Source organism: Anguilla rostrata, chromosome 16 (genome assembly GCF_018555375.3).
Source record: "Anguilla rostrata isolate EN2019 chromosome 16, ASM1855537v3, whole genome shotgun sequence".
NCBI classification, from domain to species: domain Eukaryota; kingdom Metazoa; phylum Chordata; class Actinopteri; order Anguilliformes; family Anguillidae; genus Anguilla; species Anguilla rostrata.
The window spans coordinates 34,882,059-34,894,802 of record NC_057948.1 but is presented as its reverse complement, the minus strand read 5'-3'; the positions used below and the strand labels follow the sequence as shown (position 1 = coordinate 34,894,802).

At 48.2% G+C, this 12,744-nt stretch overlaps 1 protein-coding gene across 6 annotated transcripts; it reads right to left on the bottom strand.

Annotated features, from left to right (window-relative positions):
- Nucleotides 1-5,363: 5,363 nt before the first annotated feature.
- Nucleotides 5,364-12,032, bottom strand: LOC135242150 (insulin-like growth factor II). 6 transcript variants are annotated; one of them, XM_064313091.1, is made up of 6 exons: nucleotides 11,823-12,032; nucleotides 10,756-10,906; nucleotides 8,385-8,572; nucleotides 8,210-8,296; nucleotides 8,021-8,122; nucleotides 5,364-6,351 (listed from the first exon to the last, which is right to left on the bottom strand). In XM_064313091.1, exons 1-6 carry the CDS (start codon nucleotides 11,895-11,897, stop codon nucleotides 6,115-6,117), a joined length of 840 nt encoding a protein of 279 aa, XP_064169161.1. In that variant the 5' UTR covers nucleotides 11,898-12,032; the 3' UTR covers nucleotides 5,364-6,114. The 6 variants fall into 6 exon arrangements, with proteins under 6 accessions (XP_064169161.1, XP_064169162.1, XP_064169163.1 ...); XM_064313092.1 differs by having other exon boundaries at nucleotides 8,210-8,272; nucleotides 8,424-8,572; XM_064313093.1 differs by lacking the exon at nucleotides 8,021-8,122 and having other exon boundaries at nucleotides 8,234-8,296; nucleotides 11,823-12,031.
- Between the last annotated feature and the right edge of the window lie 712 nt (nucleotides 12,033-12,744).

The following is a 12,744-nucleotide window of genomic DNA, read 5'->3' as shown; positions in this document are numbered from 1 at the left end:
AAGACTGATGAGATCAGTGTCCACCACGATTAGGAAAAACGTGGCTGGCTGCCGTTGTGCTAATTTCATTGTTCTCAAGGTTAATATTACAGGGACCGACTGATGTTTTTTGAGCTGTGATTGTCTGGCATTCTTGAGCTGAAGGTGGTGATGTTGATAGCAGTTGTTGTGGCTTGAGTAGAATGATATCGATGATGATGAAGGCTGTTCTGATGTGCATTATTTTCACCATTGTGATTATGATGGCATCGAAAATTATGATCTGGAGTCATTGGCTGAAGGCCCGCCCACCGGCTGAGAAGGCCTGCCCATTGGCTGGGAAGGCCCGCTCATCGGCTGAGAAGGCCTGCCCATTGGCTGAGAAGGCCTGCTCCTCGGCTGAAGGCCCGCCCACTGGTCAGTGGTATAAAATGATGGGGGACACCAGGCTGGAATCATTTTAACTCCTTTAAATCATTATCTACATTTTACTCACTTGTACTGCATATGCATTATTAACTGTCTCATATGATCCTGTTTATGGGTGTCCCTAAAAAAGGTTAAAAACACGAGAAACACATGTGCCGGCATTTTGAAATAACATTTCCCCTTTGGAATATTTCATATTTCGTTTGATGTTTTGATTTCTGCAGACAAACGTACTACCTTGTTATTATTTAAACACAGGGCAAATATCTGTTTAGGCCCACGGCCAAGTGGAACGCAGGGAACTTTCTGTGTGTCGGCCAGACCGGATTATTCCACGACTGAAACCCAGCGTGGTGCTTCCTATACGTTTGTTTGGAAAAGCCCAACGCAGCTTTTGAAAAGGCGTCCAGTGTGGATGTTAAATGAGTATGCTTTGTGTAAATGTTGAAACTACATTACATATTGCATTACAGGCATTTAGCAGAAACTTTTATCCAGAGTGACTTGCACAACTAGAGTTTGAGTTGTCCTTTGGGCACTAAAAAGCCCACCACATGGTGTGGCTCATTCCATTTTCAGTGGATTGTAATGCAACAGAGCTGCACCTTGGGACAGTGAAGATAACTTTGGCTGGTTATTCAGGCTTCCTGTCATTGCAACCTTAAAATGGGACGTTTAACCTATTTTAAAATGATTTATTCCCAAAACTGGTAGGGATCGCTGCTGGCAAATTTTTATGAACGGTCTGGTGAGTGTTCAATTATGGGGTCCCTTGGGGAACCAGGGTCACGCACCCCCCCCCCCCATGTCCAGTGATGGTGACCTCACTAGTGATGCCCATCAAGGGCCAGCCCTGCTTTCCTGTGGATCTGTTTCCCTGATTTTCTTTTCTTTTCTCTCTCGGTGCATATTGGAGTGACTCTGGAGTGAGCTCTTTTTCTCCCCCTGAGATAATGCAGAATGCAAGAGTAAAAATGCAGGACAGAGAGGGAGGGAGGGAGGGAAGGGGGGCTTTATCCAGAACTGCTGCTGCTGCTGCCTGGACTAGCTTCAGCAAAGCATGTCCTGCTGGGCCCTGGAGACTACCTCTACATCCATAACGTAAAAATAACTTACTCCGCACGGTCAGAGTTCCAGCACAACATGCGGCGCAAAAAACAAAGAGACTGGGAAAAAAAACAGCCAAGGGTTTGTTTTAGGTTTCTCTCTTGCTGAACACGCTCAATAATTTAACCCTTTATGGGAAGATTATGCCCCGTAACTGCAGTACAACAGCAAAATCCATCCCCCCATAGCAACTCCCCTGGGCGCAATCTTCATCTCCTCCCATCATGGCAACAACAGCCTGCTTTTTCCTCTATTCGATGGCTTGTATTCTTTTACTCATTTTATTTTGGTTATATGGCTCAACAACAAAACAACAAGGAAAAAAGAGAACAAAATAAAAATTGATTTAGATGTGAAATCCAGTAATTAATCCATCCTGTCTTCCCTCCCTCTTGTAGTGCTTTTGTGCAGAGGGTGATAAACTGCAGGCTATCTGCGTCTGACCTGGGTCTGACCTGGGTCAAATGCATATCTGAAATACTTCAAGTAGCTCACATGCCAGATAAGCTGGGAAAAGGGCCTTGCAGACCATTCCTGGGAATTTTCATCAGAGCACAGTCTCTCACCGAAAAATGTAAAAATTTATCTGAGAGAAGGCTTTTGGCAAAAATACGTTCTTCTTAAAATTGTGAGAAATCTGAAAGAATTTTACTGGTATTTAAAATGTTGAATTATTGAGGTCTCTGTTCCTCCCCCTTCTTTCCTCTCCCTCTTTTTCCTCTCTCTCTCCCTCTCTTTCTCTCCTTCCTCTCCTCTCTCTCTCTCCCTCTTTTTCTCCTTCTTGTCCTCTCCCTCTCTCTTCTCCTCTCTTTCTCTCCCCCCTCTCTCCTTTCTCTCTCTCTTTCTCACTCCTTCCTCTCCTCTCTCTGTCTTCTCTTTCTCCCCCATCTCCTTACTCTCTTCTCTCTCCCTCTCTCTCTGTCTCTCCTCTCCCTCCCTCTTTCTCCTCTCCCTCCCTCCCTCTCTCCTCCTCTCTCTCTCTCTTCTCCCTCCTCCCTCTCTCCTCCTCTCTCTGGCCTCCCTCTCCCCTCCCTTTCCCTCTCCCCTTCCCCCTCTCTCCGTTCTCTCTCTCTCTCTGTTTCCCTCTCTCCTCCCTCTCTCTCTGGGCCAGATGGGACAGAGCAGGTTTAAAAGCAGCTGCAGTGCCCTTTCGGCCTGCTCCGCACTGTTCCCCCAGAACCGTTAAATAATTTAAGCTGCGTGTAAGAACCCTGCGCTCTTCTGCACCGTGAACATGGGAGGCGTGCTGTGCACACGCATACACGCAAACGCACACGCGTCGTGTACACGCAAACAGTCCCATACACGCGTACACACACACATACACGTGTACACACACACACATGTACCACACACACATACACACACAGTCGTAGTGACAGTAAGAGGCCCAGAGATCAGAGGTGTTTGATAAACGTTCTTTTTTTATTGATATTAAAAATGAAGTACATGGATTGTGCATTTCGGCCATTTTAGCGTGCGGAGGTTAAGTTGATGACAGACACACAGGCTGAGGGGGACACTGAGACCGCTGGCGGGGAAACAGCCCCTTCATATTTACTGACCAGAAGTGGTTATCTTCTGTGCCATTCTGTCAGATCAATACAGTAAGACACTCAGTCCTAGCAGAGAGAATTGTGTTTTGTTTTTGTAAATGAAACGCAGAAAACCCACCATTCGATAAGCCATATGCAAAGTCACTGGGAGAAAACTTTATCTTGTGGACAATATAAGAACCAAAGTAGCAATGGATGTTGATAATAATTGTGCCGTTTTCGGTCATGACACTGAAACTTTACCAATGAAAAGACCGAACGATTGGCTGAGCGGCTCGTTTTGGACCAAAACCAAAAAAAAAAAAAAAACTGAAATATTTTATCTGGCAGGCAGGGCAACATGTTCTCACCTGTCAATCACACCATGGGGGTAGTGGAAGGTGTCAGTTAAAATCAACCACCCCCCCCCCTTCCATAACATTCCTATGAACTACAAGTCCCATCTATTCCTGAGAATTTGCACAGCCAATAGGGATTCAGCATGATAGCCCTTCATCGGATACATGCTGACAACTGGCAAGGGGGGAGGGTTGGAGGGGATTTTTAAAGATTGACAGAGCAACTAGAAATGCCACTGCTTTGGTTCGGCCCAATCGCGTTGTGTAGGAGTTGGTCACCAGCCTAACTAACCTGCTCAGTCCCCTGGTAACAACTCTGTAAGAAGTCAAGAGTATTGGGGAGGGGGGGAGGGGGTGGGGGGTAGGTATATAGCAGGTCTGTCGGATTTCAGCTTCCTCCCATGACCTGCCAGGGTGACCCCAGGACCACAGGCGTCACATGATGCGTGTGCTCGCACAACCACGGACACGTATCCCATAATTCCCTCTGGCAAATACTAAAGTGGCTTACAGCTCAGTGGGGACGACCGGCGTGGTTTTTCTCCCACACGAATCTCCAGCCAGTCGTTGCATTATGACTTGCATCTTAGCCGTTAACTCCCCCAACCCCCCCCCCCCCCCCATTCACACGGAAATGCCCCCATCTCAGGGACCGGAGTTGGGGGGGGGGTGGGGGTTCAGTACTTCAATCGCGAGCCTATTTTTGTGACACAACACACCTAAGCTATCTGGGCTTCTGCTGCAGCTGTTAAAATATTGATCGGACATCACTGTGTGCGGAAAGGGAAGCAGAGAGGGGCGTATTTTTGGTACAAATAGCAAATCCGCTATGAAAGAAGAACCGAGAGAGAACATATAAATTGAATCTGTCAGTTGCGCGTTCAGTGCTACGTATATTATTTGGACCAATTTTTCATATATATATATTTTTTTATAACAAAATAAATAATGCCTTTATACAGTGCCATTATTTGTATTTAAATCACCAAAAAAAAGCTTGGCGGCTCATTCTGCAAGACACAGCTCAGACTAGGAGGAGATCACACGTCATCCCTGGACGCTAATAATACATATTCAAGTATTTGTCTTCAAGCAAAAGCATGTGAATACTACTGATGAACAATACAATGTTAGTTGACATTATTGCTGTTTTTTCCCTTTGACTTGAAATTTGTGCCTTTTTTTTTTTTAAAGAAATGTAAAATAATATCATATTTAACAACAATAAAAACAATAGCAAAAAATTACAAAAAAGAAAATAACTATCTTGCAAACAGGAATGTCACGGTAGCACAGTCTGATGGGATTTTTTTGTGTTTTTAAAAACGATTATTAAAAAGAAAATAAAAAATAAAATCACACTTGCTTCACGTTCGACAAGGTTCGACTTCCTCAAACAGAGCGTCACAGAGGGAGATGGGGGGGGCGGGTCACTCAGTATCGTTTGGATTTCCCCAAGCTGAGCGCCCTTCTGATGCCATGGCAACGTTCTGATTGTGCGTGGGCGGGGCTTGTCCACCTGCTGTTCCCATGGCGACGCCACTGCATCCCTGTGACTCCTCCTCCTCCTCCTCCGTACGGTGACGTCCCCGTTTCACACCTCCGGAAACAAAGCCGGTTTTTTTTCCCTCTTCTTTTTTTTCTTTTTTTTTATTTTTTTTTTTAAAGTCACACTTTCCATAAAACGGAAAGCTTAATAATTATTCAAAAGAAAAATGAAAAAAAACGAAACGTGCATTTTCAGCTCTTTCTCCTCTTTGAGTCCGTTCCCAAAGCTAGCACCATGACATTTATTTCTTCTTTTTTGAGCTACATGTTCATTGTTCATAAAAAAATAGTGCCTTTTTTTTCTTTACTTAAAAACAAGAACTTTGACGTAATCCGTGGCGATGTGCAATCTGCAGACTCTTCCGCCTGCTTTTCTTTCATTTGTGATTTCGTTTTTTTTTAAAAAAAAGGTGCTGGAACAGGAATCTAATTCAAACAAAATAATTCCTTACAGTGTGGATATCCCTCTTTAGCGTTACAGGTGCAAACTAATAAGAAAAGAAGTGTAAAGAGATGGTGTCTGTGGTGGGAAACTGCCACGGGGGCGGAGCCTCTGCCACGGGGGCGGGGCCTCTGCCACGGGGGCGGAGCCTCTCGCGCTGGCGCTCTCTCCCCCTCAGTCTTTCTCTCCCGCGGAGACGAGCGGTCCGCATCGTGTGTGTCCTCCCGACGTTCGCCAAGCCGTAGATCTCGCTCCTCCTCTTCCCTTTTTCTCCTCCTCCTCCTCCTCCTTTCTCCTCTTTGTACTTTGTGCAGGAATCCACCTGAACTGCTTTCAGCTGGTTGAACTGTTCACTTTTGAGCGTGCATTTTGTGTGTGAAAGAGAGAGAGAGAGAGAGAGAGAGAGAGAAAGAAAGAAAAAGATTTGAGACAGGCGACTACTTGTATGGGTGTGTAAGACAATTAGAGAGAGAGAGAGTAGAGACAGGAGACTGTGCTTGTATGGGTGTGTCAGAGAATGGAGGGAGGTGGTGGGGCAGCGGGGCTTTTGGCTTGGGGGGGCGAGGGGGGCCGGGGGGGTGTCGCTGGTCGGGCGAAGGGCCGGAGGAGACTGCCACAGAAATGACGTCAGAAACAAAGCTATAATCCCCTATAGTCTTTTTTTTTTTCCTTTCTTCTTCCTCTTGTCCGACTCCCGTCCGCGCGACGGCTGGGTTCACTTGTGCACGGCGCGGGTTTCCGTGGGCGCCGCCGCGGGGGGGGGGTCCCGGCTGGGCAGGGTGATGAGGGGCCGGTGGCTCCGGGCCTGCTCCCGGGCCCTGGCCCGCTCGGCCTGCCGGCGGAGCTTCCGCGCCCGCAGGACGCCCGGGACGCCCCGCCGCAGGCGCTGCGCCGCCTTCCGCTGCCACGCCTCGTATTTGGGGTACCGCACCGCCACGTGCCGCCGGCCGTCCTGCTGCTCGGACAGAAACAGAGAGAGAGAGAGAGAGAAAGGGATGAGAGTGAGGAAGGAGAGAACTCTGGGAGCAGCCCCCGCCAACCCGCCAATCCCCCCTTCCACGTCCTCCACCTCCCCCACCCAAACCCCCTCCTCCTCTGCCCCAAACCCCTTCCTCCTCCCTCTTTCAGAAACAGAAACAGTGGCTAATGCTAGCGCTAGTGCCCGGGTAATTACGCTGCAAAGAAGGGTTTTTCTGGGGGGGGGGGGGGGCAGCTCCAGGCATGTCGGGACACGTCCGGCCATGAGGCCCGCGTGTGAACGCGCCCATCTCTGAGACTCGGGTCTCTGCCGCTGACCCGCTAAGGACCGGACTCCACACTGCGGCACTCCCAAAAAACCCGCTTCGCTCAGAATATCCGAGAGGCTCCAGAAACACGGAACCCGTAAACGTGGGCTGGTTTCTCCAGCCCCTCCAAAGAGACACAGGAAGAGAGACCATCCTTTTGCCAGCCGATGACTTTGATTGGTGCATCGGCGCGCCAGGGTACTGTCTACAGTACGGACGCGCTCGTTAAAGTCGGGGTCGGCCTATCAGAACGCCTCAGCGCACGCGGGCTCAGGACCGGGCTCGGGACCGGGCTCGGACCCAAAGGAATGCAGGCTCACGCAGAGTCGGGCTGAGAGTTTTTGGGTCCGTTTCAAAGCTCCAGGCGCTGTGGTTGCCACGCCCGGCGGAATCCAGCGTGGAGCTTGCTTAGGGGGACGGGGGATGGGGTTACACAAACACCAAGGGCTTCCCCCTCGTTTTCACTTCAATTTGGACCCAAAAACCCACTGAGCTGAACGGGCAGCATCTCAGTCTCACTCAGATCGGCTCTGTCGCTGAAGTCGAGTTAACTGTGCAATCAACTCCAGTCCATTAGATAGTAATGACAAAAGCCGGGAGAAAACTCTGCTCTCCAGGGACCAGGGTTGGACGCACACCTCTGGTATGTGCTTAATAACATCAAAGGGCGATTTTCAGGCAGACATGGCCAGGCATTTCTGTCTGTGGGAGTCAGGTGTACCCGAACAAAGCCCCCTCGCTCCCGTATGAAGGGGAGGGGGGGGGGGGGCTGCCCCCGTGCTGTCAGCGGGAGGTGCAGCGGCCTGGCGTACCGTCGCGAGGAACGCGCTCGGCTCGTACTCCCCGCTCGTACTCCCCGCTCGTACTCCCCGCTCCAGCTCCAGCACGCTTTCACCTTGGGAGTGTTCGCTTGACCCCTCCGGATTATTCCGCCTCGCGCTGAAACTACAATATTTTTCCACCTCGCTCAGCAGATTCGAGAGGCGGAGAGAGAGAGAGAGAGAGAGAGAGAGACTCTTGCTCAGCTCAGCACGACTCGCTCAGCGAGATAAAAGAGACTTATTTTTAACATCTTTAATCCCACGGCCGCTGCCTGTGGGTCCCGCGAAAACAGAGGCGGGGAGGGGGGGGGAACGGGGGATCAGAGAGAGGCGGCGCTTTCTCACGGTGATAAGAGATCGTGACGTCACACACCTTGCTCAGCGGCGGTAGAGCGAGAGTGAGACCTACGGCGGGTTGGCAGTACACGCCTTGTGTTCAGTTTTGGGAGCACAGGCGTGACGTACACTGCTCTTGTGGCACAGGTTACGCACAGGTACCAGCTGTGGTACACACCTTGCTCAGTGGCAGTAACATGGAGCTAGCACTACACACCTTGCTCAGTGGCAGTAACAGTGAGCTTGCAGTACACACCTTGCTCAGTGGTGGGTAACAGACCTGCAGTGAGCTAGCACTACACACCTTGCTCAGTGGTGGGTAACAGTGAGCTAGCGCTACACACCTTGCTCAGTGGAGGTAACAGACCTGCAGAGAGCTAGCACTACACACCTTGCTCAGTGGCAGTAGCACAGGTAGCGCAGGTATGACCTGCAGAGAGCTAGCGGTACACACCTTGCTCAGTGGTGGGTAACAGACCTGCAGAGAGCTAGCACTACACACCTTCCTCAGTGGCGGGTAACAGTGAGCTAGCACTACACACCTTGCTCAGTGGCGGTAGCGCAGACAGCGCAGGTATGACCTGCAGGGAGCTGGCGGAGACGTCTCTCTCCGACTTGGCGGGCTTGGCGCAGTACTGCTCCAGGAGATTCAGGTCACAGCTCTGGAAACAGCATTCTTCCACAATTCCCTTCTGTGACCGCCTGCTGTTCGCCCTGCTGGTGGGTCTGCCTGGAGAGAGCGAGAGAGAGGGAGCATGTTTAGAGAGGGTTCGCCAACAGTCCTCTTATAGAGACTGGTGTTGACTTTGGTCTAACCTGTTTTTTTTAATCCAATCAAAACAACCACAACAAAGCGTGTGGTTCTGTTTGCTAACCACAGAAAAGCACAATGATTGGTTCCTGAAGCCCCACCTTGTGAACAGGTGTTGCATGTTTTTTTTTTTTTTTTTTGGTCCTTTAAGTTCTATTTTACTTTTGGAAAAAAAAATCCCAATTTTGGCATCACCATCAGGGCAAGGTTTGTCACCAGCTTTGTGGATCAGATCACTCCTTACTCTGCCGCCTAGCCCAGAGAGCCACAGGATCTGCTGCTTTTCCTATTCACCCTCAAATCAAGTCCATCCTATTCAGACCCAAGAGCCCAGGACAGGTGAGTCACCTGCGTAATCAACTGCGCTAATCGATCAATTAAGTGGAGAGTCATACAAAGCAGACCCTGCGGCTCTCCTGGACCAGGGGCTGAGGCTCAGTTCTGGTCTGAGCTGCCGTAATGACTGAACACATGAATGACTGAACACATTAATGACTGAACTCTGACTGAGTGAACACATGAATGAGTGAACACATGAATGGGTGAACACATTAATGACTGAACTCTGAATGAGTGAACACATGAAAGGATGAACACATGAATGAGTGAACACATGAATGGGTGAACACATGAATGAGTGAACACATGAATGGGTGAACACATTAATGATTGAACACGTGGATGAGTGACCACCACCTCACAGCATTGCGATAATAGCCCAGAGTAACACACACACACACACACAGAGGCACACAGCTGGTTTTGGTGAGTGAGTGGTCAGAGTGGAGACTCGTTGACCTCGCTCACTGGCTCGCCCGCTCACTGCTAGCTCAGCACGGATGAAGGGAAAGAGAGACACGCGACAGACGGACGTCTGACGGACGGGGGTGGAAAGCGAGGGAGCGGAGGAGGGGGGGGGGGGCGGGGCGGGGGCTGGGGAAATAGACGGGTGTGCGGTGTTTTCGGCTGCCGGGCTTAATGACCGCTTCCTCTGAACCGTCTGTGTTTCTGCGGAGCTTCCCGAGGCTAACGTAGCAGGAAAAAAAGCTCCTTTCTCACAGCCGAGAGGGGGAGAAGCTGAGCATCGCACTACTCTCTCTCTTCACTCGGCACTGCCGGACGCTTCGAGAGCCACGACACAGCTTGTCAATGACGAGGGCAACACATAAATAAAATAACACTTTGAAACGTTTGCCTGTCCTCCTCAGTCCCGAGAGGAAAGGATGGACATGTCCACAAACGCCTCAGTTTCATTCACCTAAAAGGGTCCACTGGGTCAATTTCCTGTGTCCCTGTATCACACTCAAAATCCCTTTATGAGTGACCCATTCATCAAATTATTTAATCTGTCAGATTTACGGGACTATAGAGTAAAGTGGCGGTGACTTTAATATGAGTTTGTCCACATGCCATACGATTATGTTTAAGAAAACTTTTTAATCTTAATCAATCACAAAAAGTAAATTGCTCGTTTTTAATTAAATTAGTTATCTATATTAATACTCGTTATTCCTCAACTCTGTTTGATCATTCTCATCTGGTTGTAATTTTATCAGTATTAATACTCGCGATATCGTAGCATGGGAACGAACTGGAGTTTAACGGAATACCATTTTGGCCACCATAAGATTACTTTCCCCCAGTGGAATTTGCGAGTAAACAAAACCGGTTATTGAAGCTGGTTTAGCGGCGCGCCTCAGGTCTGCGGTGTCTTTCAGAAGAGCCGCTACACTATTTTCTATGAACATACTTGAATGTGTCTGTGTCAGTTACGAGCTGACACGGAGACACCCGCCCCCCAACTCAACCCCCTTGTGACCTCGCCCCTTTGACCCATAAACAGTACAAAGAATATTAAAAATGTTCAGAATGACTGTAGCTACCCCCATCGAGCACTGCTTGATAAATATAAGAACAAATGATTGGAATCCGAAAACATATGCTCAAAATTCTGATGAAAGTAACTGTCCGGTAAGAGAATGTTATACAAAACGGTGAGCAAGAAAGTGCGCTCGCCCATACACAAACACACACACACACGCGCGCTCGCGCGAGCACACGCACACACACGCGAGACAAATAAGAAAAGTGAGAACACGTACTAAAATAGAAGCCTCTGTCTTCACATACGAATTGCAGCGCGTCTACCAGTTCTCCGCCACACAGCGTCTCTCCAGAGCCCGCATCCACGACGTACATCGTCAGCGCCACCGTGAATATCAGCGCTCGACTTGAGAGGGACATCTTTCTGATCTGAAGGGAGAAGAAGCTATTTAAGTCATGGTAACAACCCCCAAACACATACGCACTTGAGGAACCCTTGGTATTCCAGAGTACCTAGATCCATTCTGTCACTGAACTGCTGGAAAACCCTCGCATGTTATCACAAGCCGTGCTTTCCATGACAGCCCAAAACCTCACATCGGAAAACTTTAAACCTGCATGTGTGTTTTAACCCAAACCTTCGATGAGTTTGAAAATACCGGCATAGGTTGCTCATTATTTAGCCTGTGCATGTACATGTACAAAACAACTCTACACACTTTTATCTGACCTGACATGTCATTGGATGTTTCAAAAGCTCGAGAAATATAGAAAATCGTAATTTGCCCTTAATACAGTGGCCTTTGTTGTGCACTCATTTATACCAGAGTCTATCACTCACCATGTCAATATATCCAACATTGCTTTTTGTCTTGTAGGCTAAATTCGAGCGCGTTCCAGCGCTCTCTTAAACAATTTCTTAACTCCAGACTTCAACTATTTAAAATCCTGTAGCCTATACTCGTTTACTCAGCAATACGAAGCACAGCGCCCCCTGGCGCTAAGGACTACCCCTCGCTTTAAGTGTTTGCGCTGCGCTCAACAAACAAGCCGTCTTAAAGACAAGAACAAAGATGTCACGACTTCAGAATGCACGGTAATAATAATCACCACAATAGAAGTGCAACGCATACAAAAATAAATGGTTCATGTTCTTTCGAGATTTAAAACATCCACTGCACCACAAAGTATTCCTGTTTTCCCAGCTATCAATATGATTCGATGCTCACATCTTTTTGACAGCTGTAGCGTTGGAGTGGGCAGTCATCTGCGTTCACTGAGAGTGAAATATTTCACTGCATAAAATAAGTACAGTACAGTTATCTTAAAATTCTTAAAATATTACCTTCGTTTGTCTTTTTGCTGTCCTTACGCAGGTGTGACAGAGAGATTGGTAGCCGTAACTTTGCTGTTGCTCCATGTCTGCTGCGCAGCTGTGTACGTGAAATGTATTTGGTAGTGCCGTTGAAGGTAGAATAGTTTCCCGGTTGCTGCGGCTTTAGAGATGTTGTATGAAGCTGTCCCAAAGCTTTGGCGACAGACAAAAGTTCTCGCTGTGAACTGTTATATACCAAAAACCCGCCCCTTCACCCCCCCTCCTTTTTTTTTTTTTTTTTTTTTGCTCCTCGCGCATGTGTGAATCGCCAAGGCGACCGAAGATGATAAAATGTATCGGGCTTCTGGGAAACTCAAGCTCATTCCTGAATTTGGAAATAAGTTCTGTGCATTTAATGAATCCATAGAGCTATATTTTTCTTGGAAATACGGCTCGTTTTTTTTTCTGACTCATATTTTCAGTCCGTCTCGTGGAAGCGCAGAGATAATCAATTCAATAAAACAGGTCATTCTTCAGAAACCCCAAATCAGTTCGCTAGATGGAATAGTGTTAGCGATATTTTTTTTTGTTTTTTGTTTTTTTACAGTAAAACGTTCGCTGGCCCTACACAGGATCGGTGAAACTACTTGGTAGATTACGTGCATGCGCAAGACGAGAGGAGTTCCCTATTCGCTGCATGTGGTCGTTCATACATGTTCGTTGTGTAATGTCAGTTCTGTAACACGCTTAAAAGTAAAATAGAACGATTATCTATAGTTTCATACATGCGCCGAGCCCACTCGGAAAACTTTAAATTTACAGACATTGAACGGTCAACGTTCGTCCCGTGCCGCTGGAAAAATCCGCGGATAGTGGAAGAGGAAGGTTTGCTTAGTAATTAAACACCACAGTGCTTTGCTACTGGAATAACCACGAAACCCGTCGTTTAACC